Source organism: Argiope bruennichi, chromosome 5 (genome assembly GCF_947563725.1).
Source record: "Argiope bruennichi chromosome 5, qqArgBrue1.1, whole genome shotgun sequence".
Lineage (NCBI taxonomy): Eukaryota > Metazoa > Arthropoda > Arachnida > Araneae > Araneidae > Argiope > Argiope bruennichi.
Genome location: NC_079155.1, coordinates 41269194 through 41295698, shown reverse-complemented (window position 1 = coordinate 41295698; position 26505 = coordinate 41269194). Strand labels below are relative to the sequence as shown.

General features: G+C 29.9%; 1 protein-coding gene across 3 annotated transcripts in view; it reads left to right on the top strand.

The window, feature by feature from the left end:
- The window catches only part of LOC129968508 (IQ motif and SEC7 domain-containing protein 1-like), a 671655-nt gene that overhangs the window by 289811 nt on the left and 355339 nt on the right, over window positions 1-26505 (top strand). The window contains exon 1 of one of the 3 annotated variants that reach the window (XM_056082462.1): window positions 7163-7204. The exons of the other annotated variants lie outside the window; for them this stretch is intronic. Within the exon in view, the coding sequence (XP_055938437.1) occupies window positions 7176-7204 (29 nt within the window). The 5' untranslated portion in view covers window positions 7163-7175. Of the gene's footprint in view, window positions 1-7162; window positions 7205-26505 lie in introns of those variants that run through there. 3 annotated transcript variants of the gene reach the window in all.

Sequence of the window (26505 nt, the reverse complement as noted above, 5' to 3'; positions counted from 1 at the left end):
TTAATCATTTTTCTCCTTTCTTACCCCTTGACAATGGAAGACGCATGCTTCACGACTGTTGCCACGCAACCACCAGTTCTCTTGCATACTTTGTGGTGGGGTTCAATCCCTTTACCTACCTTTGCCTTTTATCATCCCTGCCTACTTGTCTTGAGGGACTGGTACCTGTAAGCATTCGAGCATCATTTTTTTTTGGGTGGGGGGAGGGTTTCAGCGGCATCAAGGAAGAAAGATTTTGAGGATCATTTATTGTGGAATATTTTGATTAGTTACTTTGAAATTCCTTTTCTGGTTTAAAGAATGTTTCTTTTTGTGTATTCCATTACTTATACTAATATTTGGTTTAAAATTAAAATATTTTGGTATTTCTTGAGGGATTTTTCCACCGTGTTTGTTTGAAATAAAATATAATTTTCTTTATTCGGTCTTCCTTTTTACAGAGTGAATTTTATAGCAGCTTTCCGAACCTAAGCTAAGCTGCATAAATTTAATCTGCCGATGGGTGGTTCAAATCATTTTTACATTCAGTATTTGTGATTTAAACGGGACCTTATGCAAAGAATAATATGGGTACGGAGCATAAATTTTTCTTCGAAGCAGATTAATATATTGGAAGTTTGTATTGCATGGGTTTTACTGAATGAAAAAATGAATATAATTTTTAATCGTAATTCGTAAATAAAATAACTAATATAAACAAAACTTTGTTTAGTATTCATTTTACTATATAGTATTACTACTTACGTAAAATAAGGTTTCTGAATTCAAAATTCAAAAAAAAAAAAAAAAAAAAAAAAAAAAACTAGACTTTGACTTTAAAAAAAAATCAGAATAACCAAATGGTTTAATTTACCTTCTGATTTCCAATCTGGGTTTAGATAGAAGAAGAGGAAGTTGTCAGTATCACTATTTTAATAGGACCTTTAATAACCTATTTTTAACGGGGTTCGATTACAAAACTCATTTTTTCACAAGGCACACACACGCAGACATATAATATTCTTGTGTGTGTAGTGACACTAATTAATCTAATATAAATTCCTAATTAATTTCATATTTTTATCTTAAATTTATTTTAATTTTCTCATATTTCCTGATTCAAAAGCCAATTTTTTTATTTAGTTACTTTTATTGCTCGTTATAAAAAAGTTGATGGTTAATAGAGCTCTCAAGATTTAAGAGAGATTAAGATTTAAAAAAAAATATCCCTAACTTCCAAGATATTTTTTCTAAAGATAACCAAGTTTCCCTTTCCTGAATCGACACATGTCGAAGAAATCCCTATAAGAATATATCAGTAAAAAGCGCCGAGGGAAAATTTCTGCTTACTTTTTCCTTGTCTTCCTGTATTCTGAACAGACATATTCCACCTTCATTCTCATGTATAAATCATGCCCTACCGTGGAAAAATAGATTAAAGTTCATTTCGAATTTGTCTTATTATCGGCCACTCATTTGCGAAAATACGTTATACGTAAAGTAACTCCTCCTCGAAAACATTTATGCAACTGACAATTAAAAAAAATGTTTTGATTTTTATTGCTAATGTTGTGAGATATATTCTATTTTTTTCAGGTGACAAAACTAATATTCATATTACCCGAAAGCATTTTCCTTTTAGACATCCTTCAATTCTTTGAATAATCGAAGTAAGATGCATAAGGTCTTCAAGAATTAAATATTTACACGACATTTGACATGCCACATAAACATGACTTGCCTTTATTATTATATATTGCATATTAATCCTTTTGACCCGACTTTTTCATGATTAAGATTTTAAATCCCATGTTGGATTTCTACGATAATCCATGTAAAAATAGGATTTATTTTCCTGTTAGGGAATGAAGCTTGATCTACGGTATGTATTATCCATTAGAACCGAAAAGGTCAAAATCTTAGAACAATAACAATATAATTGATTGGAAAAAAACTAATTGCTGAAATTTTCTTTGTTACCTCCTAACAATATCAGCACGGCTTTGCCGACCTAATGAATGTCAACAAAATCAGAAACTACAATAACATAAATTAAAATTGTGAAAGAAAACAAAATAAAACTATTATTTATTTTTCTGTTTACTTTTCGTTTCGATAGAGATATCGTTTGCTGAACTGTAGATGAAAAAAATTGTAACAATTATTTATAAATAACGACATGGTAAAGAAATAAAGAAAGAAATTAGAAAGTATGCTGTAAACAATGCTTTTAGAATTTAAATTATGTAAAAATAATTCTTTAGACTCTTGGAATTTTGGCTTTCTTATTTGATTTTTTGCCAGTTCTGAGAAGAAATGAAATTCCATTGATAAACGAAGTAAATATTTGGGCTCATCTGCAAGATAATAAATTTGAAATCATTGATAGAGATTATACGATTATTATTATAAATAATGGATAAATGCTTTAATTATTACTTCAAATTGTTTTTAAGAATAATATCAAAATTAGAATGCAGGCATTTTAGTTTTTATTCTTAAAATTATTTGAGAAAAGCTCTATATATATATTCAGAATATTTTTCAAATTGGTATAAATTATATTAGACGTTCAAAATAAATTAAATAGTAATAATTTGTTCTATTACTACGGTACATATTTTTTCCCTTACGATATTTAGACGAAATAAGTTTGGAAAATGAGACAAAGCAATTCAAAATATGAAATAATAATTTTTTCTATATTAAATGTTAGAATTTGATCATCGGTGCCCATTAAAATCACCTTTATATCATATTTCATATTTGTATGCAATAAATTTACCTGAAAACTTTATATAATATGCAAGTATTCCTTTATACGTATCCATAGATTGAAAATTATTTTAGAGTAATGATTTCATTGGGTTATTAAAAAATAGGCGAAAGTTATTTCACTTTGTAGAAGAACGAGATTCTTTATAATATCATTATGAGGAACAATTATTTAATTAATTTGTAAGTTCCACATTTCACAAGACAAAACAAAGACGAACATGAAAATACACGACACTCATTTTGAATACAATCTAATAATGACCCCCCCATCCAAAAAAAAAAAAAAAAAAGGATAATGGGAAATATACCTTGATGTTAATAAGGTAACGCCATCTATTGTATCAAAAAATAAGGTAGTAGAGTTATGTTTTTTACAATAGGCGAAATACTATTAAATACTGCAAAATAGTAGTTTATCTTGGATGAAATGTTGAATGAGTTGCAAATTAATTTTAAAATTCAATGTTGCATTATAATGATTTATTATAATGATTTATTATTATTGTCAATTGAGATATATTATGATATTTGACTTAGGTTTACAAGATTTATAGGCTGTATGCATTTTTATTCACGTGATATAAAAGCGTTCTTTCTATTCTCCTTACAACGTTTTATTTCGTTCCGATACGCTCTTGAAGTGACTTTGGGAATTTATTTTATTCGTTCTGTAAGACCTTTCTATTCTTACAAATCTGATGCAAGTTGAAAGGGGAGAAAAAAACTTTTTATGTTTGTAACTTGAAAGCTCTTGGAGCTTTCAAAATGTATCGATTTTTAGGTGAATTTATAATATCTTAGAGGCATTACTGTTTTATAGGTTTTTGCAGCCTACTGAAAATATTTGTATCGATCATTGGAATGTTCTTTTCTTTGTTCATATTATTGCGATAGCTTTCTTTATTTTTATTCGAATTTTTTTAGTAAATTTTGAATTTTGTACATTTTATTCCTTATAATTAAAAATTAGTGAAGTATTTAATATTATTTAAGTTTTTATTTAGTGAACACTGTATTGTTTTCATTGCGGGTTTATTCTGGTGACGCTTATTAATATTGTTTCTATATCTAACTGTTATTTAGAATTAAGTAGCTCGTCTGGTAAAGATGATAAGTACAGAGATTGAATTTATTAATCAGTCGAGAACGAACCTTCTCTAATGGTTACGATATTATGGTGTCAGAATTCTATTTTAGGGCCACAGTTTTGTCGTTTCGAAATCTGATTCTTTTAAAGATTTGGCGATTTACATCAAACGGTTATACGCTGCTAAATATGGTGTGTGTGTGGGGGGGGGGGAGGTCAGTGTTCTCCAAGGCTATCCGATTAACTTCAATCTGTTAATCTATTTTAACTAAAGCAATCTGAATCTATCCTGAGAATACTTTTAGAGCTCTGTTTTGTTTTTACTTTCTCGTGTTCAAAGTATAGAGAAAGTATTGTAATCGTTCAAAAATTTGAACGCGACATTTTAACGAATCTCTTCGCTTCACACCTCCCTTAGTCAAAATACATTATTGAGATTATGTCTGTCTGTCTGTTTGTGAATACAAACGACTTTCCAAAAACGGTTGATCTAGACGGTTGAGATTTTGTATATGGAGCTACGACGAAATTTCTAGATTTCTATTAAATGTTGAACGAAATCCATTTCTTAAAAGTCTGCGTATGTATTCGAGTACAGTTGAGGTAAATAAAATTTAGTACAAAGATTCAACATGTAAAATATAGATATCAAATTTGAACCAAATCCGTCTAACGAATGATAATTTTTTGAACTGTCTTTATCGTGCATATGAATCAATGAAATTCGTTATGTTATCCCGTGACTACGAATGTAGTTTTCTGACAAATTTTGATGCCAATCGGCCCGCCAAGGCTTCTTAAACTCTCGCTTTAGATTCAGGAAAACTGCTTGATTCACGCCAAATAGTTGTATTCCGTAACTACCATCCCCCTATACCATGCAAGGAGATATTTGTGGCCTTACCCAAGTTTCCAATTTCAAGCAGTAGAAGAGGGAAAAGACCTTTTTTGGAGAGCGTACGAGAAAATTTCATTAAGACTAACTCCCATTGGTTTAATTTTTAAATTTAAATTATTTCATGATTTTTACCTATGAGCAATGGATTATAGATATTTACTTTAGAATCCAACTTGCTTCCCAGGAACTTGAAACTCCTCGCCAAAATAGGTTGAATTTAAATTTTATGATATGTGTATTTAACAAGGGAGATATTTATCTTAAACTATTTTTTTGGGGGGGGGGATTCTTGGTAATAGCGAATTTTGATCAGATAGAATAGTTAAAGAAGAGGCGAAATTAATATCAAGCTTTCTAAATGATAGGACATTCTTATCTAATAACAACTTTCGAATTTTGTTGTTGTTGTTGTCGTGTCTATGCATACAGTGCTAGTGCAAAAAGATTTAGAGTCCTCCAAAGGCCTTGGCGACAAGATCTGCAAGTTCTGGAGTCCTATTCTGGTTATGGAGGATTTCGATTGGGGGTGCTCCAAGTTGAAAGAAGGAACCGATAATGGCCTGGCAGTCAAAAACATGATCTGGAGTTAGTTGCGAGTGGGGACAGTACTTGCAGATGGGATTGGGTTTTATATTGGTTCGTGAGATCTTTATGCCTTTGAAATGTCCTGTACGTATCCTAGCTATTGTAGAGGAAAGGTTTCTTGGGCAGTTTAGATCGGGGATTGTTGCCTTGCTAAGATGCTGGTTGTAGATCCTTCGCCTAGCGGCAGCATTCTTCGAATTTTGTTATCTAAATGAATTGCAGTTAGACCTAATGTGACCTAAAGGAATTTCAATTTTTGAATTATGTTATCTAAATGAATTGCAACTTTTCAATTGTGTTACCATCTAAGGACCAGCCATTATTCTCCATAGAAAAAATGTCAGAAATGAGTTAGTTATACACCTTCACTTTCATACATGATCTATACGATTTAGGACCAAAAACAAATCAAAGTAAAGCGTTATTTCAGATTATATTCTTATTCACTATATGTATAGTGGAGTATATATTATTCTTTTTCACTTTATGTACAATAATTATATTTACATATATTGTATTATTATCTGTTTGAATTAAAATTGTGTTGAAAAACACGACTCCGAATTACAGCATACTAGTTAGAACTCGTTTTTATGTCAGAGAGATATTTAGTTCTTAAAATTATCTTTTTGCTTAAAGAATGAGTACTCTAGGTTTATTATCTGTCAGCAATTGTCACTTTATCATTGTTCCATTTTTAAGGTTTTGCATCGCCATGTTACGTTTCAGTTTTGAGACGTTGTAATTTCAAAATTTATTTTCAATTTAATTGATAACTTCAAGCGTTGTAATTTATCTGCAATCAATGCTTATAAATTGCAGTTGATTGAGGTATTTATCTCCAATCCAAGTTAAATTTACTGTTGCAGGATTACTCGTTGCGTTTATAATCCAACTGTTTCGTTACTGCTTTTTATATAAACAAAAATTACCATCGATTGGAATAATTAATATTCTTTCCAAGGTAGATTACTTGTTGCGTTTGTAATCCAACGGGTTTCGTACAGTTCTAAAATAACTACAAATTATCATTGATTGGAACATTGAATATTTGTTCCAGTTACGGCTGAATGATTACTTATTGCGTTTACAATCCAACGACTTCCAACTGCTTTTTAAACACGTTTCCATTGATTTTAACATTTAATATTCTTTCCAAATTATAGCTACCGTTGTGGAATTACTTTTTGCTGATCCAAAAACCTCCTTATTGCTTTTAAAATAACTGCGAATTACCATTGCTGGGAATATTTGATATTCTTTCCAGGTTGCAATGACTGCTGGCCGATTACTTGTTGCGTTTATAAACCAACTGCTTTCCAGATACCTTTCGCCAGATATCGAACCAACCTAGGATTTTTATACCGGTATCCTTCTGTCAACTCCCCTCGTGAAATCCCTTTTCACTTCACTTCCTCCAACCCTAAGAGTTCTTCCGCTTCCCTACCTTGCATTCATGCGTCTCCTGCACCCCACAGAAAAAAAAAATATTGATCCCTCTCTTTGGCTAGGGGTGGAACGCAGCAATCTGTGTCGTAATAAGAACCAATGAAGGGCTCTCTAGGATGGGGGGTAGGGGATGAGCAAAAGAGATTTGAGTGGGCGGCAGACGATTCCAAATATAGCATTGCTACTATGCGGAAAGGTGGAAAAGGGACCCTGTTGTTTACGTGTCGTAACGGTTAGTCGTGGTCTAAGGTAAAAACTCACGACGACTTTTCCACGTTCTGAGTTGTCTTTTGGATATGAAACGCATGGGGTACGGGACTGACAGACAGGCTTATTTTTAGAGCGTCGTGTGTTGGTTTTCTTTTACCCCATCTCTGTTATCGCTTCTGTTGAACAAATATGGATTCTGTAGGGCATGGTGATGTAGGGTGAGTAGTTTTGTAATATCTTGTTGTTGCTGCTGCTTTATCGGTGAATTGTTGCTATCATAAAAACAATGCAGTTGTGATAGTTCATGTTTTGAATGTCATTAATAGCCAGTCTTTATTCTTTTTCTGCTGTATGTTATTCGTTTAATATATATTTATTAAATAACATATTTTTTTTATCATATTATGTTCAAAAAGAGTAACTATGCATTATGTCATTAAATATAAAGAACGGCAATGGAGTTTTTACAGTATTAATTATTATAAAGCTACATTTTCGCATTACAACTTTCCAATATATTGATCTTGGACTACGACTGTTTAGGTCGGTAACTTTGCAATTATTATTGATAGAAGATCAATTATTTCGATTAATTACACTCTAATAGAATTAGTGATAAGCTTTCAGCATTATTTTATTTTGATTATTAGAACTAATTAGTATTGTTATTCGCTTAAACGATCGATTTTTCCATTAGGTTGTTTTGATTCCCACCCATGCAATTTGCTTTTATGCGTTTCTAACTTCAACTATGGTGTTATCAGCTATAATCGGAGTTGCAAATTTTTTTTACAACCCCGAAGTATCGGATTTCTTAAGATTAGTCGTAACTTCATTAAACATAATATGTTAGCTTCGGTAATATTCTTGCTTGAAGACAGCCCCTGAATATTTATAATAAAATGTATGTAATAATAATCACAGTTTGGTGTACTCACCCTAATTTGCAACATTTTTTTATTATTACAGACGCTCTACAATGTAGATCTTTGGTACTAGGGCAACCAAATTTAGCACATAGTTACTTCTTAGAATGTAAATGCGCACGATGGAAAAGTTTTCAGATTAGATTTTTAAATAAAATCGAATTACAATTTTAAAATATTTCTCCAATAATATTGAATCATATTACAACAAAAAAAATGCACCTTTATTTTTTTTTACGCCTTTTAATTTTTTTTTTATTTAGTCTTTTTAAAGATACCAATTTCGTTTCCATTCCATTCTTTTTTTTTACATTAATAAATTTTTAATAATATATTTAAATATATTTTGTAAAAATAATTTCTTTCAAAATATATATTTTTTGATTATTGGATTTATACTTAAATATGTTGAGAAACGATATAAAAGACGCTTGTTTTACGCGTCAATGATATCATATAAGATTAGATTTTAAAAGTAAAAGAAATTATAATATTACGATGTTTCGGTCTAGAGGTTCGAATCTCCTTTGGTAGTTTTTTATTTATTTAATTTTTATTGGAATCACTCCATAAATATTAACGATTTGCAAAGATTTTATACCTGAACTTTAATCCTAGCGCAAGTTTCGGGATTCTGTCTTTTTTTGGCACTGTGCCAACGTACTTGTTGCATATAGTTACGGTTTCAGGAAGATTTAAACAGACTATTTTATTTTAGATCCACATTAGTTTTCAAAAACTCTTCTCTGAATGGGAAGTGTACGAATCTAGCTGCGTCAGAATAATGGAGCAGCTTGTTTAACAAACTATGCTGACGTTTATTCTTGAGATCGCAATGTTTATTTCTATAATTGTAAATGAATTATCTAGCTTTTTAATGAATTTAATGATGCTTAAAATACAATTACGAATATTGCTAAAAATCGTTTGCTTCTTTGCAAATATAATGTTTCATTAAATTAAGTAAACAAATTGTCATAACAAATTTATTTTCATTCCATTTTGTTATGTCTCTCTCTGCATGTGACCATTTAAAAAAACATTAGTAATCGCGCATATGCTGGCATTTATTCTTGAGATCGCAACATGTATTTCTATAACTATAAATGAATGAAACATTTTAATGAATTTATTGATGCTTAAAATACAATCACGAATATTGTTAAAAATCGTTTGCTTCTTTGCAAATAAAACATTTCATTAAATTAATTATTTATTTATTACTATCAAATTAATCATTTGCGTTCCACTGTGTTGTGTCTCTATCTGCATGTATAAAAAAAGCATTGGTAATTAATGGCTGCACATTTTTTTATACCTACAGGCACATGTATATTTCTCTGCCTAGAAGAGTCTAGTCTCTTGCAATTTTCCTATTTATTATTATTATTGTATTTGACATAGCCATACTGTAGTTCTGATCGGGAGAACCATGAAATCGATGTTTTTGATAAACGGTATTCCTTATACTAATTGATTCGAAATCGAATTTTGAATTTGATTTAATTTTATCCTGATATCTTCTCTTTTGATTTCTGTTTAGTATAAGATTTAATCCTAATAAACATGATAAAGCCTGTTTTCTGTGATTTACTTTTAATATCATTTGATTTTTGAAACGTTAATCATTAAAAAAAACTCAATAATATTTTTGTTCTTCTCTCGTATCTTCTTACATTTTCGAACAATTATCTCTCGCCATTTTTTCATTAAATGGACATCAACAAGTGTTAATTTGCAACATTTTCCCAACAAATCGTTTGGCAATATAAAATACTGATTGCTGTTTTGGATTGCAGATGCATTTTGGTTAACTCGGATTTCGATTAATCCCATTTCGGTTTATTGAGTTTTTACGGATTTCAAGTTTTTTTTTTGACGAAGGCATTACTTATGATTCAGCAAATACGAGAAAGTAAAAAGCAAGCTTGCACAGATTTCCATCGATTTTGAAATGTGAATAAACCATCTTCAACTTTCTCCTTAGAAATTTTTTACTTAATTTCCGCTTTATCTGTATGTTTTAATTTCAAAATGGGATTTACAGATTCTTTAAGAATCAAATAAAAAGAGCAGAGTGTAATGAGATATCCTTCGATTTAAAAGTATCCAACCATGCTTAAACATCTTCCCTAAATTGCATCGCATATACATATAACCCCCACTGCATTTTAAAATTATATCAAGAATGAAGAAATAAAATTTAAAAAAAACCTAGACAAGCAAAACGGCGGCAGTGTAACTTCTTTTAACTTCATTGAAATTAACTTTAAACTACCTCCATGTTTAAAGTAAATCCGTTGCGCTCACTCAAATGAACTTCCTGCAAGCCCCGTTCTTTTCTCTTCTAATCACCGATTACCACCATCTGCAGTGATGCGTTGAATTTAGTCATCCAAAAAACGCGACAATTTGTTTTAGCCACTTGATGGGGCACCTTCTTACTTGAAATCGATTACCGCTGCCTGTATCAAACACATGACCGCTATAAATAAACTTTTTTTCTTCCCTCTTCTTTTTCCCTCTGAGGATGCTTCATTTTTTGATCTTCCAGGCGGGAAATGTCTTAATGCGTTTCTTTTGCTATTGACTTTTATTTGGTTAGGGATAAAATCGCGCTGGCTCACTGTTTTGAGAATGGGGGGAGGGGATATTCAGATTTAATTAAAGTAATTTCAGGATTCTTTGATATAAGATGATGGAATAATCTACTTTGATGCAACTGTATTTATTTATATGTGTTTGTTTTGTCATAGTCAATCTGGTGGAAGGAAAAATACAGGGAATAACTTGTTCAGAAATGGTCTTTACTTTTTTTTTTTACATAGTAGTTCCAAATATGTCATCACCTCTTAGTCTTGTTTACTTTGTTTGATTAAAATTTGTTTTACCGTGAATGTCAGTTAGGCTCATCGAGATTTTGTTGTTGTATATATTTAAAAAAAAAATATTGATAGTTTTTCAAAACTTACTTTGGTTTTGAATTACATACTTGAATTATAGTCAAACTTCTATACAAAGAACTTGTAGATTTTTGGGAAAAAATTCGATGTAGAATTTTTGATGTATAGGAATTTCAATATCCGGCTGTTTTTATCCATTATTTTTATTACATCAGATGTTACAAATATTTTGTGACTATTTGACTAATTCAAGATTTTATTTTCATATATATACATTAGATTAAAATCTTAAAATTATTTTTTTGAAAGCTTACTTTGGTTTTGAGTTACATAATAAAATATAATCGAAATTCCTTGAAAAGATTCGATGCATAGAAATTCAGAGTGCCAAATATATATTGCAATTTTTTTCTAAAAGCAGTTATTCATAGTTTATTTTTGGGTTTAAGAAAAACGCAAAACAATTAAATCTTAGAGAAATTGTTTTTAAAAATGTAGAAATAACAATTTTTCAAATGCTTTTCAATACTAATCAAAATTTCGCAAATTTTTTTTATCCTGTTCTTTATTTTTCATTCCTCTTTAATTTATTAAACCGAATTTCTCTTTTAAACTTTAAGATTTCTAATCTAAAGCCATATTCAATATAAAAAAATGCAAATTTAAACGAATTTTACTTTAAAATTCTTCTTCCAGATTGGGAAAGGGTTGCATAGAAGAGAAATTAAGAATAACAAATAGCTCTTCGGAATTTGCTTAAAGCTTTGCTAGAAACGATTTCCAAAAATGTCTGTTAAAATTGGAATGGCTAAAACAGTAAATATTTTTTTAAAATTTTCATATGTAAAATATACAAAGAGAAAGTTTTGTAGTCGTTAAACAAAAAATTATAACTCGAGATTTTGTTTTATCTCCTTGTTCAGACAGACCTTCTTGATTTATATATATACATATAATTGAAAATAAACATACTCTCCCGTTTTTTTAATATAATTTATTTGAAAGAATTAATCTTCTGTTTTCTTGCAATAAAACTATAAGAAAGAAAAAGAATATATTATTATTTTTTGTTATATAAGGCTATATAAAGAAAAATAATAAGCCTATATTATTTTTCTTGTTAAAATGTTTGTTCTATAAATAGAATTTTTGTTTGATATTCAGAAAGAATTTCCCACTGAAAATGAAATAAGATTATGTATCACATAATGTGAAAGGAATCTCTTGGAAACAAAGCTTACCTATTTCAAATCTTTATCTTTGATAATAGACCGCTGTGTCTGTAACTTGTAGTGTATCTTCTTACATAACTTTAAACGAGTAATACTTGTGTGTGTGTGTGTGTGTGTGTGTGTGTGTGTGTGTGTGTGTGTGTGTGTGTGTGTGTGTGTGTGTGTGTGTGTGTGTGTGTGTGTGTGTGTGTGTGTGTGTGTGTGTGTGTGTGTGTGTGTGTGTGTGTGTGTGTGTGTGTGTGTGTGTGTGTGTGTGTGTGTGTGTGTGTGTGTGTGTGTGTATAATATAATATAATATAATATTTCGTATATCTCGGAAACAGCTCTAACGATTTGGATCAAATTTTATATATGGATAAGGTTTTGCTTTTTAAGTTTATCAATATAGGTAGCTTTCCTGAAAAAACGCAATTTTGCACACAAAAACCTTTTTTATATAACTGAATGTTGACATGTGGCTACACATGATCTACATAAGCGTCTGACGTGGAGTAGTGCTTCGGGCTTCCACGCATTTTTTCTCATGTTTCATCCCGTGTTTGCAATTCAATTCGATTTCGCTTCTAACTTTAGGCGAGCCATAAGATAGGATTTTATTTATGATTTTACAAAAAAATACTACTAATAATAATAATAATAAATAAATAAATAAAACTGCCGAGTCCTCGATCTCCCAAGTGTTGTTACCGATAAAGCTTGAAATCCGACATGCCAAGGTATTATTAGCACAGTATGAAATGATATATATTTCACACATATACAATGCCAAATAATAAATCGATAAAATAAGAAATAAATCGCCGATTTTTCTTTTGATTAGAACTAAAATTATTTGCATTTCTAAATCTTAATTTATTGACTTAACCATGCTTAAAACTAACCTTAAGTCAATCGCTCAGTTGGAGAAAGCCTTTCTTATACTTTAAAATTTGATTAAAAATTTTTTGTCGTATTAATGTAAAGAATATAACTAATTTATATTAAAAAAATACATGTTTGTGTTTTTTTAAAAATTATCTGGTTCCATTGGTATTCTAATTTATATTAAAAGCAGACGATAAAAGGATTTTAAATATGGTAATATCTTATATAGCAGAGTAATTTTTATGCTAAAATTTCCATACATGAAAGAATTTTTATACCTAAGCAACGCCTGATGTATTAATTTGTACCCGAATAAATTTATTGCCAACATTTTATGCATAATATATAGCCGTTTTACTATTTTTCTTAAAATATTTATCTAACCATATTTAGCAACGATATTTATGTATTACTCTTATCGATATAAAAAAGAATTAATATAATTAATTTAAAGAATAAAGAGTTTTTAACTTTTGTTATTGAGAAATTATTGCCAATTTGAATTTTTTAAAATATAAGTATAACCATTTCAAAAAGATATATCGAAAAAAGTAACTTTTTATAAAGGAAACATAAAGGAAACGCAAAATAATTCTTAAAAATGGAAAATAGAAACACAGTTTTACCATAAAATGCATTTTTTAAGAACAATCGCTCTTAGCTATCGAATCGAATGCGATGATATATTTTCATAGAAGACTGTTTAAGCGAAATAAATCATCCATATCAGAACTCTCTTTCTAGACATCGTTATCTTCAACCAGCATCCGAACTTACCGATGTCTTTTTTTTTTTTTTTTTTGAAGAGAGAAAAAAAAACTCTTAAATATTAAAAGGGCTTATATATCTTATGGCCTTACCAAAATTTTGCAGAATTTTATTTCAAGAGCTCTAAAGTATCGAAAGCAATTCCAACTAATACTTAAAAAAAAAACCTCACTATTTTAAATTCTTTTTCAGAATAGTCTTTATAAAGTCAAGTAAATCGTGATGTTTAAAATATTTTGTTTTCTGTTCCAGTACTTTTAAAAACATTATTGTTAGCTTCTGTTTGGAATTATCAAAAAGCTGAAGCAGGTGCAACTGTCGGCGCAATCGATATCTGTTGGGGAAAAATTGCTCCTTTGCCATTTTGTATTTCTTTACATTTATTATTATTTTTTTACTGCTTTGTAAATCTTTTCCCCCGTGGATATAAATAAAAGGTTCTTTTTTCTCCTCCCTCATATCTTGGAGCTATTTCTGTATTTTATTCAAATGATCTTATTTCTAAAAAAATTGTTTCTAATTCGAATTTTAACTTCGGGCTCTCTTTTATCGTAAAACCGATATTTTTTCCAAAATCGTCGGGTAAGACAAATGAGCTGATATGCAATTATTATCCAAGTCGATTTAGAATTCTAGAGTAACTTTTAAAATCGGAAATTTCTAAGCGATGCAGATAAAAAGTATTCTGTTTGCAGTGACATTATAGAAATGATTTTTTTTTTTAAATCATGGAACCAAAATTAATTCCAGAATAGTGTTCTGTATTAACTAGCAAATGACCCTGCAGTCGTCGGAGATATGCGATATGCTTTACATAGGATAAAGGTTTGGTTTGAATAATAGCATGTTATTCCAAACGACTTCCAAATATTCAGTAATATTCCTCCATTCAGATACATGATTGTAAGATTACGGAAGATTCTTTTTTAAAGCAGTAGGCAATATTTCTGTTGGTCATATTCTGCCGCACTGTCAGAAAAATTGCTTGATTCTACAGAAAATGATTCTCGGGTATTAATAAATTCTGAATGTATTTGTAAATTTTTAATTCGACCAGTCCTCTAATGACTATCTAGTCACTATGCAGTGGCATAAATTGTAAGCTGAAGTATCATTAAATTATGATTTCATGAAAAAAGACCCTTTCGGTATCATTTCTATCCTTTCTATACAATCGCCAATTCAGCCAATCATTTGCGAATTATTGATTTTTTAAAGATGATTTGTATTTTCAAATATCCTGTAAAAATAAACAACATATAATTAATTTACTGTCATTTAAACAGCGAGGTCAATGATATTAGTCTTAAAAAAATTCATCTGCAAATTACAAAAAAAAAAAAAAAAAAAAAAAAACTTTTTAAGGAATTCATTTATAAAAAAATATATACATTACAAATAAATAACGTTACAAATAAATCGTTTATATGCAGACGATAATTTTGTATCTTCAATGACGAATGAAAATACAAAATAAAGATATCGTTTACGAATGATTGATTTTTTAAGTTGTTTCGTACTTTCAAATATCTTGTACAGCTAAGCATTATATTACAATAATTTAAATTGCTATGTTTATTGTCATTTTAATAATGTCACTAATGATGTTAACTCTACAAATCTTTCTAAAGGAATTCATTTATAATATATATTATTTTTTAATGTCATTAATTTAATTTCGGTGAAATATTTTGAATTACGATAATTTTTTAAATACATTTTTTTGTATAATTGCCAAATATATATTTTCATTCATATAGAAATAGAAATAAAGTCATTAATTATTTCATAAAATATCCAATCTCGTATTGTTGAAAGCTATGGAAAAGAGATTCTGTTAATAATCTAGTCAAATTAGAATCAGATGGTGAAGAAGATACATTGAAAAATGCACATGCATTAATTGCACAAAAGATAATGTCCAACTTGAAAGAAATAGCTGTACATATTTTTTAAGGTCACTATGATGTCATGGGAATTGACGTCAATAAGAAGTTTCATGTACACAATAAACAGCAGAGGTATAAGCTATTAAAATAACACAGACTGTCATAATTTGATGCTTAAAGATATTTCGTAGGGGAAATTATGAACATCAAATTATGCATAAGAAATATAATTGAAATTAACAAATTGTCATAATTTGATGCTTAAAGATATTCGTAGAGTGAATTATGAACATCAAGTTGTGCACAAGAAACATAATTGAAATTAACGGACTGTTATAATTTGATGCTTAAAGATATTTCGTAGAGGGAATTATGAGCATCAAGTTATGCACAAGAGATATAATTGAAATTAACTGACTGTCATAATTTGATTCTTTAAGGTATTTCATAGTGGTAATTATGAACATCAAGTTATGCACGAGAGATATAATTGAAATTAACAGACTGTCATAATTTGATGCTTAAAGATGTTTCGTAGAGGTAATTATGAACATATAGCTATGCACAAGAGATATAATTGAAATTAACAGACCTGATGCTTTAAGGTATTTCGTAGAGGGAATTCTAAACATTGAGTTATGCACAAGAGATATAATTGAAATGAAACGCAATTAGTATTCCTATCGATCTAACTGCTCGCCGAATTGTTTAAAATATCATTATAAATGAGTTGCACAACTTGCTTATCTGAATATTTCTATGTGTACAGTTTTCATGCCTAGATATGACAAAACTCTCTTTTACCCATAATAATGCCCATTTTAAATTCCAAAACTTCCACCACGATCTTACCGAAAGCCGTGCATCCTGAAACTAAACAAATCTACCACCTTCTACTCCATTATTAGCTCCAGATTTACTCCAACCAACTCCTTTAATCTTCCGGAAAGCTGCTTTAAATTGTTGCAGGGTTATCTCTCAATCTTTCCCCCGTCTTGCAGTCATTCACTCGCAATTTGTTGCGCTTTAACGGCTCTTTTCTCTGCAGTTTACCACCTGAAAAGAACAGATAGTAGATGGAACAAACAGAGCAACACCTTCTCTGCCCCCCCCGCGAATTTTCTGGCGTGCTGCCTTAAAGTAAGTACTGGGAGTACTACAACCACTGCGTATTGATTTTCTTGAATCCCACCACGCCAGAAACTCCGCGTGCGTTGTTATTACCTCAGTAATTCTAGCTGGGATGTGATTACTCCTGCTTCTGTGGAGTAATCTAGAGTAATCACGCATGCTTAGAGATCTTTTAGAGATCTGTCATTCGTGGATACTGTTATTATTATTTTTTTTCCCCTGTCTTTTTTGGGGTATTCCAACATCTGAGTAATCTTTCCAGCATTCGCGACAATCTATCTTCGCAGGGAACCTTGTCCTTTTGATGGTGGGATTTTTTTAAATATTTCTTTTACAGTTGCGTGTTAAGCACTTGATCACGGGAACTTGCTTTTGCTGTCAAAACTCCCTACATGATGTGTGCTTTCTTATTTTAGAAAAAGAACTTTGTAGAGCTTGGACTGGGATTTGTTGTCTCTTCGACAGGAAAAGGACAGGCTCTTTCTTTTTTCGCTAGGTACTGGAATTAAAAGTTTGGTCTTTTAATGAAAAGGATGATGAAGATGATAACAGGCACTCATAAAGGAGGAATTTTTTTAATTGGAGTGTTCTTTGTTGTAGTTCCATGCATGAAGAAGTTCTGTTAAAGTTTGTTGGTGTTTGCTTGTTGCTTAGCGAGTAGCTTTGATAGACGTTTTTCTGTCAAGTTTTCCGGCATTTGCTTGTAGCTTGGCGAAAAACTTTTTTTTTTCGATTTTTTTCCTCCAATTTGCTTATAATTATTCACGGAAGACTGTTGTGAGAATTATGAAAGTTTAGTATATGAATTATGAAAGTTTACTTTCCTTTGTGTGTTTCATTTATGTATTAATGGTAATGGAACTTTTCATAAAAATTAAATAATCATCACCTTCGTTATAATGCAAAAATGAGTGATGAAATCGATGAAAAAATTTTTTTTGCTACCAATCCAGAAAAAGATTTTGTTTAAAAGTAGGACGATTTCCGAAAAATATTTACACAAATTTTGTGAATAATTTGTACTTAAAGTTGCTTTATAACTAACTATCATTTTCCTTTTAAAATTATCTTGAGAGTTGAGTCGGGTATTCTTACAAATTTCTTTTTTCTTTGTATATTACTTCAGTCGGGTTGTTACTTGTATTTCTGAGGAAATTCATTTACATCTTGCGTGTTATTTGCTGATGGAAAATAAGAAAAAAAGATCGCTTAAATTTTCTTATTTGCTAATTTTTTTCGCATTTTAGAACTTAGTTTTATTTTATAGTTCATATAGGACAACATGTATAATTTTATCCCCTAATTTGGTAGAAATAAGATGTATATTGCACGGTTTGATATCAATACATTTTGCATTTATTATCCATTATTTTAACCATCCAATTCTAAAAGAATTAAACATGATAAAAATAGATCAACAAGAATTTTTGATGAAATCCACGATTATGTGATACATGTCAGAAAGACCATGTCAATTTAATTTGGAATACTTTAGGGTTTTTTATATAATCCTCTTGTTATTAAACAACATTTTGTTCCATTAATTTATTATCTTATTCATTATTCTTTTGTCCACTACTATTTAATTTATTTTAATTTCTTTTTTAAGATATAATAGATATAAGACATGAATATATTGTTATTTCTTCTACTTTCTGTGATAATAATAGGCATTTTAATTTGATATAACTACTATTATCTATTTAAATACGTTCGTAAATTATAAAAAAACTGTAAAGAAAAGCTGTTACTTGAAGGAAATTGGGAAATAAGGATAGTTTATTTAGAAGTATGAGGGATAGGTTGTGAGGTATAAAAAAAAATCGTTCATTTTTGTAAAAAAAAAAAAAAAATTAGTAAATTTTATTTATTAATGGAATATATGCAGCCCATTAAAATTTTAAGTGACTTCATGACGGAAAGTGATTGTATTTAAAAAAAAAATATTTTTAAAAAGTGGCATGCTTTTGTATTAAGTGAAATTCAAATTTAACTCCCTCTTACACCACAAAAAGGCTTTGAAAATCAAAGTTATTACTGTTCTTTTAACATTTACATAATGATTCACAACTCGAATGTAATAAATATAACCACTTGACTTATACTAACTATTTATTATATCATTAATTTGAATTTATTTATTGATACACTCGTGTTTAAATGTATCTATAGTTGCTTACCTTACCACGAAGATAAATCCCCTGGTAGAGAGCATAATCTATTTTTTTCTCTATATCGAGTAAACTATTTTTTATCCGTTTATATTATTTGTTTGTTTTTATTTTGCTTCAGTAATCTTTAATTCTGCTTGATAGGTCTAACATTTTATTTACCTAACTTCTCCCAAATTCTTTGGCGTCTTTTTTCTGACTAGGGACCGTGTTGGCGGCATTTTGGTCCCTGCTGTCTTCAGCTGTTTTACGATCTTCCAGAAGTGCTGATAAGTTTGTGATCTTCTGAGTAAAGAAGGCACGTGTTTCTTTTTCTGGATTACTGGCTCGGGAGTGGTTTCTTTTTTTTCTTTAAAGTTGCTACAAATATAGCGTGGGATATGGGATTTTCCTTTGGATAAACTTTTGTAAGTTATCCAAGTTAAAAAATTATAATAATTATTTTGTGGTTGTTTTATTTAAAAATCAATAGGAAGCTGTTTTAATGTTTAAATTAATATTTTCAAACTAAAGAATTTACTGCAAGTGGGAGGTCTCTGATTAAATTTTTGGCATGTGAAAACATTAGCAAACAGTTTTTTTTTTCAGTTCTTTACTTCAATGCAAGTGAGTATATAAATAAATAAATAAATTAGATTGCCATTTTGAATTTGAAATGTTTATAAGATGAAAAATGTTTTTACTTTGACATTTGAACGATTTATATTATTATTTGCTTATTTGTAAGACAAAAATTTAAAGAAAATTATTACTCTAGTCCAGGGCATCGTAGTATTATAACACTTTAATTTTGATCCGTCTATTTTTTATTTGACCTTGAAATTTATTCCTAATTATAAGGCAGTGATGATATACAAATGATATAATACATTTAATATTATGGCAACGCGCAGTTAATAAAACAATTTAAAAAATGCAATATGTCCTTAAAATTAAAAAAAAAATGTAATTCCAAATTGTGAGAGAAAAAAATATGTTTTCTTGGAAAAATTATTTTTTTGGAATTTTAAAGTAGCGTGAAAATGGTTTTAGTACAATAATATATAAGTAAAAATGTTGATTCATTTTAAATTTAAAAAAACACGTAATTATAATCTTAAGGTGACTGCGCCGAAAAGTCAATTTTTTTTGCGAAATTATGATTTTTTTCTATTTAATATTCTCAATGTTTGAGCAGGTTTCTTTATAAAATTGTTAGAATTTTTTTTTCTAAGTCTTTTTTTTTTAGGGGGGGGGTCGAATTATACTGATACGTTTAGGTGCTATTTCACAAATTATAATCGCTGGTTGAATTTTCTTATAAACATGTTATAAATTGAAATCTAATGCATATATTTTTAACAAAAATTTAGTACAATAATTTCTCCATATGTTCTGGAGATTTTGAACTAAGGAATAAATAATCTATTCATTTATAAATGTTTTATAATTGCTTTAATGCTTCACAATGTGAAAAAAAAATTGAAATTTTCGTATTATTTATCAGTCTAAATCCAGTATTAAGAAATAAATAGAAATATATTTTAACTTTTCGTTCAGAAACTAGATAATAAATTTCTTAAGCTATCTGCAAATTTTTAATCAAATCATTTGATAAAGAAAACTAAAAGGTTTTGCTTTATACCTCCTTTTAGCCGAAAAAAAGCCCTTTTTTTCAATTTTTTAAAAATTTGACACTTAACTTTTATATTTTGGTTTCATAGATGGCTTTTTTTAATGCAAAAATTCATAAATATGACTATTTTTGAATGTTTTTCGATATATTAATCCCGAATGTAGTCACGTGCCTTTAAAAAAATACCTTGCTGACTAAATTTGGTAAGAAGTGATAGTCTCAGGTTCCTGAAACGAACGGAGTTTGTTCAATTAAATTCTGAAATACCTGTCCTGTATTTTCTAGAACATCGAATGGCTACCGATATAAAATAAACAAAATTTAACGAAAAACAAATTAAGTAACCTTTTTCATTTTACTAGCATTGAAGAGGTTTAAAATATAAGACAGTTATTGCTGATCATTTCCTCTAGGAATACCGTTTTCCGAATCCCCACCCTTTCGTCGTATTCGAATTCAAAGCTTAATGAATGTCTCTTTGTCCTCTTTATTGATTACCGCCTTCAGTCAGAGAGCTTCAGTTTCGACTTGTATCAAGGCTTAGTAGGAATTGCTTAATAACTGTCAAGTCGCTGCTATCTGAAAGCCAATTCACACTATGTATCTACTTCGCAACTATGCGTTTGGGTTAAAATGGATTTGTGTTATCTGCTGTTAAATATAGGTGACATATCCTTGTGATAAATGACAAATTGTTTCAATTACTCTCCGTCGTCTATGATCTTCGTTAGAGAAACCATTAAAAAAAAAAATGAAAGATTTCTTTGGGTAGATATTAGAATGTTCATTTGTCGTCAGGACCGGTTCCAGTGTTTCGATGATCTGTGCGGAATTGTCATGGTTTCTTCTTCTTTTGTATATATTGTATAATGGTACGTATTAACTCTCAATGTTTACTTTAATAGGGTCAAAATGCATGCATTTATTTTTTTAGTATAATTTAAAATACAGAAGCTAAACCAGTGGGAGTGGTCACTCCGAAAGTTTCTCGCATACTTTCCAATAAAGATCTTATCTCCCTGCATCCGCCTAAAATTATGGACCATGTATAACTCCGCGAATAGCTTACATCGAATTAGTGAACGATAGTTATGAAATATATATCTTTAGCGCGAATCTACAACTTTTAATGAATCTATCGTGAAAACGTGGCCTTCGTACTCTTTATTGTCGATCAATTGACATCAAAACTGGACACAAAACTATCGATTGTAGCCATAAGATAATATGCCGAATTTCATTGATTTAAGTTATTGCGTTTATCAGTTATTGAGTTTAGATGCATACGAAAGCACAGACCGACAGGCGCTCAACCGTTTGACGAATTTAGTTCAAATTTTAGAAGCATGTATATTTTCGATAATAAAACTGTATAGGAAATTTTATCTATTTTTATTAATCTCTTTGTGTTTTGTAATTATCATGTTCTCTTATATTCTAACAGACATACAGACAAATTTCCTGTGAAAGGATTTCTAACAGAATTTAAAATAAATCTATAAATTTAGTTATAATTTGATGCATCAAATTTCATTAGTTAACTCTAGTCACAAATTCGAGTCCTAATCTTTGGACGATTGCAATATTTCATCTGAACTTTGTGTACTAGAAAGTAAAAATTGCATGGGATCAAAAATGGTAGATATCGCACTGTTGTTTTATTTCACTTCAGTTTGTTAGATGCAATTGAGATGATGTATGCAAAGTTAACGAAATAGAAAGTCAGTGGAACTGATGTTACTTTTTAAATTCTTATAACTGTTTTTGGAATATTCGTATATAAGCATTTTTTGGACAGCAACGATAAGAAAAATGTATAGAATATATTTTCACATTTTCATTTTTGTTTGCAGTTTTTGATAATTGACCAAGTTTAATGAAAAATTTAACTGTTCTATGAAGACAATCCAACTATCATATTGACAATACAATTTATTAAACTGTGCTTACAAAAAAATATAATATTTCAATTGATTACATTTACAGCTATTTTATGTTACCAATGTAACTAATATATTCCTTAAATTTAATAAGACATGTTTCCTTCTCGTTTTCGCACTTGCCAATGCACTCGGCGCCCTATGCCGCGTCATAGACTGCAAACTTCTGGATCCAACCTTGATTTTCGTCAACTTTCTGAAAAATTCAACTATCGACTGTGCTTCCTTAAATATATGGATGTTTCTTAGCTACATTTTAAAACAGTATACATTTTATTTTGTAGCAGTCCATGACAAATCAAATTTCAACAAATTCAAAATTGAAACAGGTTTCGATATTGAGATCGGAGGATCGTGAGTTTCAACCCTTGTTTCATTGAAGCTTCAGCTTGCATGCCATGTTGGCGCGCGATTTTCCTGCTGATAGTTGTCATTCTATTTTTATCTTGATGTAGAAATTTGAAGAATGCGATACAATTCAGACGTAGCCTTTGTTGCCATTTCCTTTCAGAATAATCTTTGTGTATCTATCTACTCCATGGTAAATTTTCTTAACGATCGCTGCTAAATATAGAAAATTACTACGCAGTTACTTTTGCACTACAAGTAGAATTCATTAAAAATTCTGAAACAGTTTCACACTATTGCATTTACACGCATGCGAAAATACTGACTAATCAATCCTTTGATGCATTTACATGCGTGCGGAAATACTGATTAGCAATCCTTTGATGCATTTACATGAGCTCGAAAATACTGACTAGCAATCCTTTGATTTATTTACATACGTGCGAAAATACTGATTAGCAATCCTTTGATGCATTTACATGAGCTCGAAAATACTGACTAATCAATCCTTTGATTTATTTACATGCGTGCGAAAATACTGATTAGCAATCCTTTGATGCATTTACATGAGCTCGAAAATACTGACTAGCAATCCTTTGATTTATTTACATACGAGCGAAAATACTGACTATCAATCCTTTGATGCATTTACATGAGCTCGAAAATACTGACTAGCAATCCTTTGATGCATTTACATGCATGCGAAAATACTGATGATCTATTCTTTGATGCATTTACATGCCTGCGAAAACACTGACTATCTATACTTTGATGCATTTAGTTCAAAATTTGATACCGATCTAAAATTTATATTCTAATCCTGTTTACCTAATTTTATCTATATCTTTACATTTTGTAGTTATCATATCCGATTTTTTCTTAACACTTCCTCTCAATGGATTTCATTCAGAATTCGATAGAAATATGTACAGACCACTATTTAAATTTCATCTACATAGTTCAAAGAATTTTTAAGTTATTTTATTTTTGCAGTCAGACATAGTTCCAAAAAATTATTTTTTCGAGCTGTGAGCGATCTAAAAAGTGGAAATTTGTCAAAATCGCGAATTTGAATTTTTGACATTTACAATCCTATCGCTTTGTAAGCATCGTAGAGGAAAAAGTGAAATATCTTTCTTGAAAAAATTCATTTTTGTTACTCTTATTAATCACTGATCCTTTCGAGAATATGAGATATACAGAGAATTGTTCGTTATATTCGAATTATATTATTACTCTATTTAAATTCAAAGCTTAATGAACGGAGCTCTGCCGTCTTTATTGATTACTGCCTTCATCTAAGAGTGTCTCGTTTCGAGTGACGTCGAAGCTTAATAACTGTCAAGTCGACATTTCATCACACCATTCAGATATCTCGTTCGAGAAGTTAACAATCTGTTCCGGTGAAGATAAGTTGTATTATCTGCTAGTAATTGTTGGTGGCAGATTCTAGCGCTGAAGGTCCAATGGGACCGTTGGATCTGCGTTAATTACTCTCAGTATCTTAGATTCTGTGCGAAGAGAAGAATTCTAAGAATGGGTACGGATAAATTTGGAAAGGCGATTGTTTGATTTCATGAAAATGAGCAAAATATGTACTTTCATACTTGAAGTCATACTGTTTTATTTATTGCTTTCTCATATATATAATGTATACTAAGTATAATAATCAACAAAAGATTCGAACTCGAGATTTCGACGCATTTCCACATTTTAGACCTTTTTAGAGCCAAGCGAACTAAAAATAAACGATGGTAGATCGTGAGAAGATTTTTTTTTTCGTTGTTGGGTATTTTCCAGCTTGCTACTCAAACATTTAACGATGCGCCGCCGAACTGCTAACGATCGCTTTCGTCAACAACGGGTTTTCATTTTCGGTAGATGAGCCGTTAAAAGTGTGTTTGGACGATTGTCTCCCTACGGAACTGCCGTCTTCAACTGGAACTGGACTGGAATGACTTAGAATAGTGTGGTTGGTTGTTCAGAGTTGCTGTGTTGGCACTTTCCTTTTTAGACATAAAAAAGGCCGACTTTTCCCAAAAAATTGGATTTTTGTTCTTTTTTGTGACTCTTATTTTAAAAACAAAGCAAAATGCTGCATCTTTTTTCTGTCACCTTTATTTGGATTAAATGTATCTTTCTTTCATTTTTGCTTCAAATGTATTTATTTTTGTTATCATAAGGTTAGTGTGGGTTGGGACGTTTAAATAACCAACAATTAGCTATTGATCTTAACGATGGTATTGTTCCGTACTTCTTTATTATTGCCGTACCTTACTCCCACCCAACTATCCCTTAGTACAAAGAAGATTTTTTTTAATGAAGTTAAGGGCTTAATATTTAAATTAAGAAAAAAGACTTCTGGTTTTGGACGATTTCACTTGATTTTTTTCTGAAAATATCTTTAAGGATTTTTTTTTCATTTTAATAATTTTACTATTTTGTAATCTAACTAGATAATACCTTCTATTTCTGAAATACGCTGTCTTAATTGATTCCATTAATGATTCTTAGATTCCTTAAAGTTTTTGTGGATGGTGTGTAATTTTTGAAATGAACTCCGATGTATTTAAACTGTTGCAATTTGAGCTTGCTAGTTTGAGAAACGATAAACGATGCCGTTATACTGTACTCGGGCAGGACGATTAAGGAGTTAATTCTTTATATATTTTTACCTTGCTATTGTCTTTACTTTATTTTAATGAACCCTCTTAGACATATTACAGATTGGGAACAGATACAAGATCATCAACAATACTGCAGATATAGAATCAACAACAATACTGCAGATATAGAATCAACAACAATACTGCAGATATGGAATCAACAACAATACTGCAGATATGGAATCAACAACAATACTGCAGATATGGAATCAACAACAATACTGCAGATATGGAATCAACAACAATACTGCAGATACAAAATCAACAACAATACTGCAGATACAAAATCAACAATACTGCAGATATAGAATCAACAACAATACTGCAGATACGGAATCAACAACAATACTGCAGATACGGAATCAACAACATTACTGCAAATTTAAAGTCAACAACAATATTGCAAATTTAAAATCAACAACAATACTGTGAGATTTATTCTTTCAATATTAGAATAAACTTAAGTTTTGAATGATATAGATAAGGATAAGGTTTGAATGTGCCGTCTGTGCTGTGGCAAATATATGATAATTATTCAATTGCGATTATAGTATTATGTAGAAAAGAAATTTTTATATAAATTTTGAAAATATTTTTTTTTTTTGAAAAATAAATGGTACTATTCGTACCTACAGAAATAAGTATCAAAAACTGATATTAAAAGAACTGGATAGGTAATTTAATAACACTTTTTGTTTCATTATAAATTGATAGCAACATATATAGTAACATATATTAGGTAGACTCCTATAGGAAGACTACTTATCGCAATGGTTCTTATGACAAGACTTCGAGAAAATTTCTTCAACTCTTCTCTAATCATGATCTCTAGAACCGAAAACCACACTTCCTTCAAAAGTTTGTATATAATATGCGCTTTGCCCATGTTATCTTATAAACAGGGTAACTAGAATAATTTTGTTTGGATTTTAACTTGCTTGGAATATGTTGTTAGAAATGTAAAAATCTCGGAAGAGTGTAAATGACCCATATGGCTCAAAAGAGGTGGAAATGCGTTGAAATTTTCATTTCGCTATAACTTTCTTAATTTTGAAGATAGAAAAAT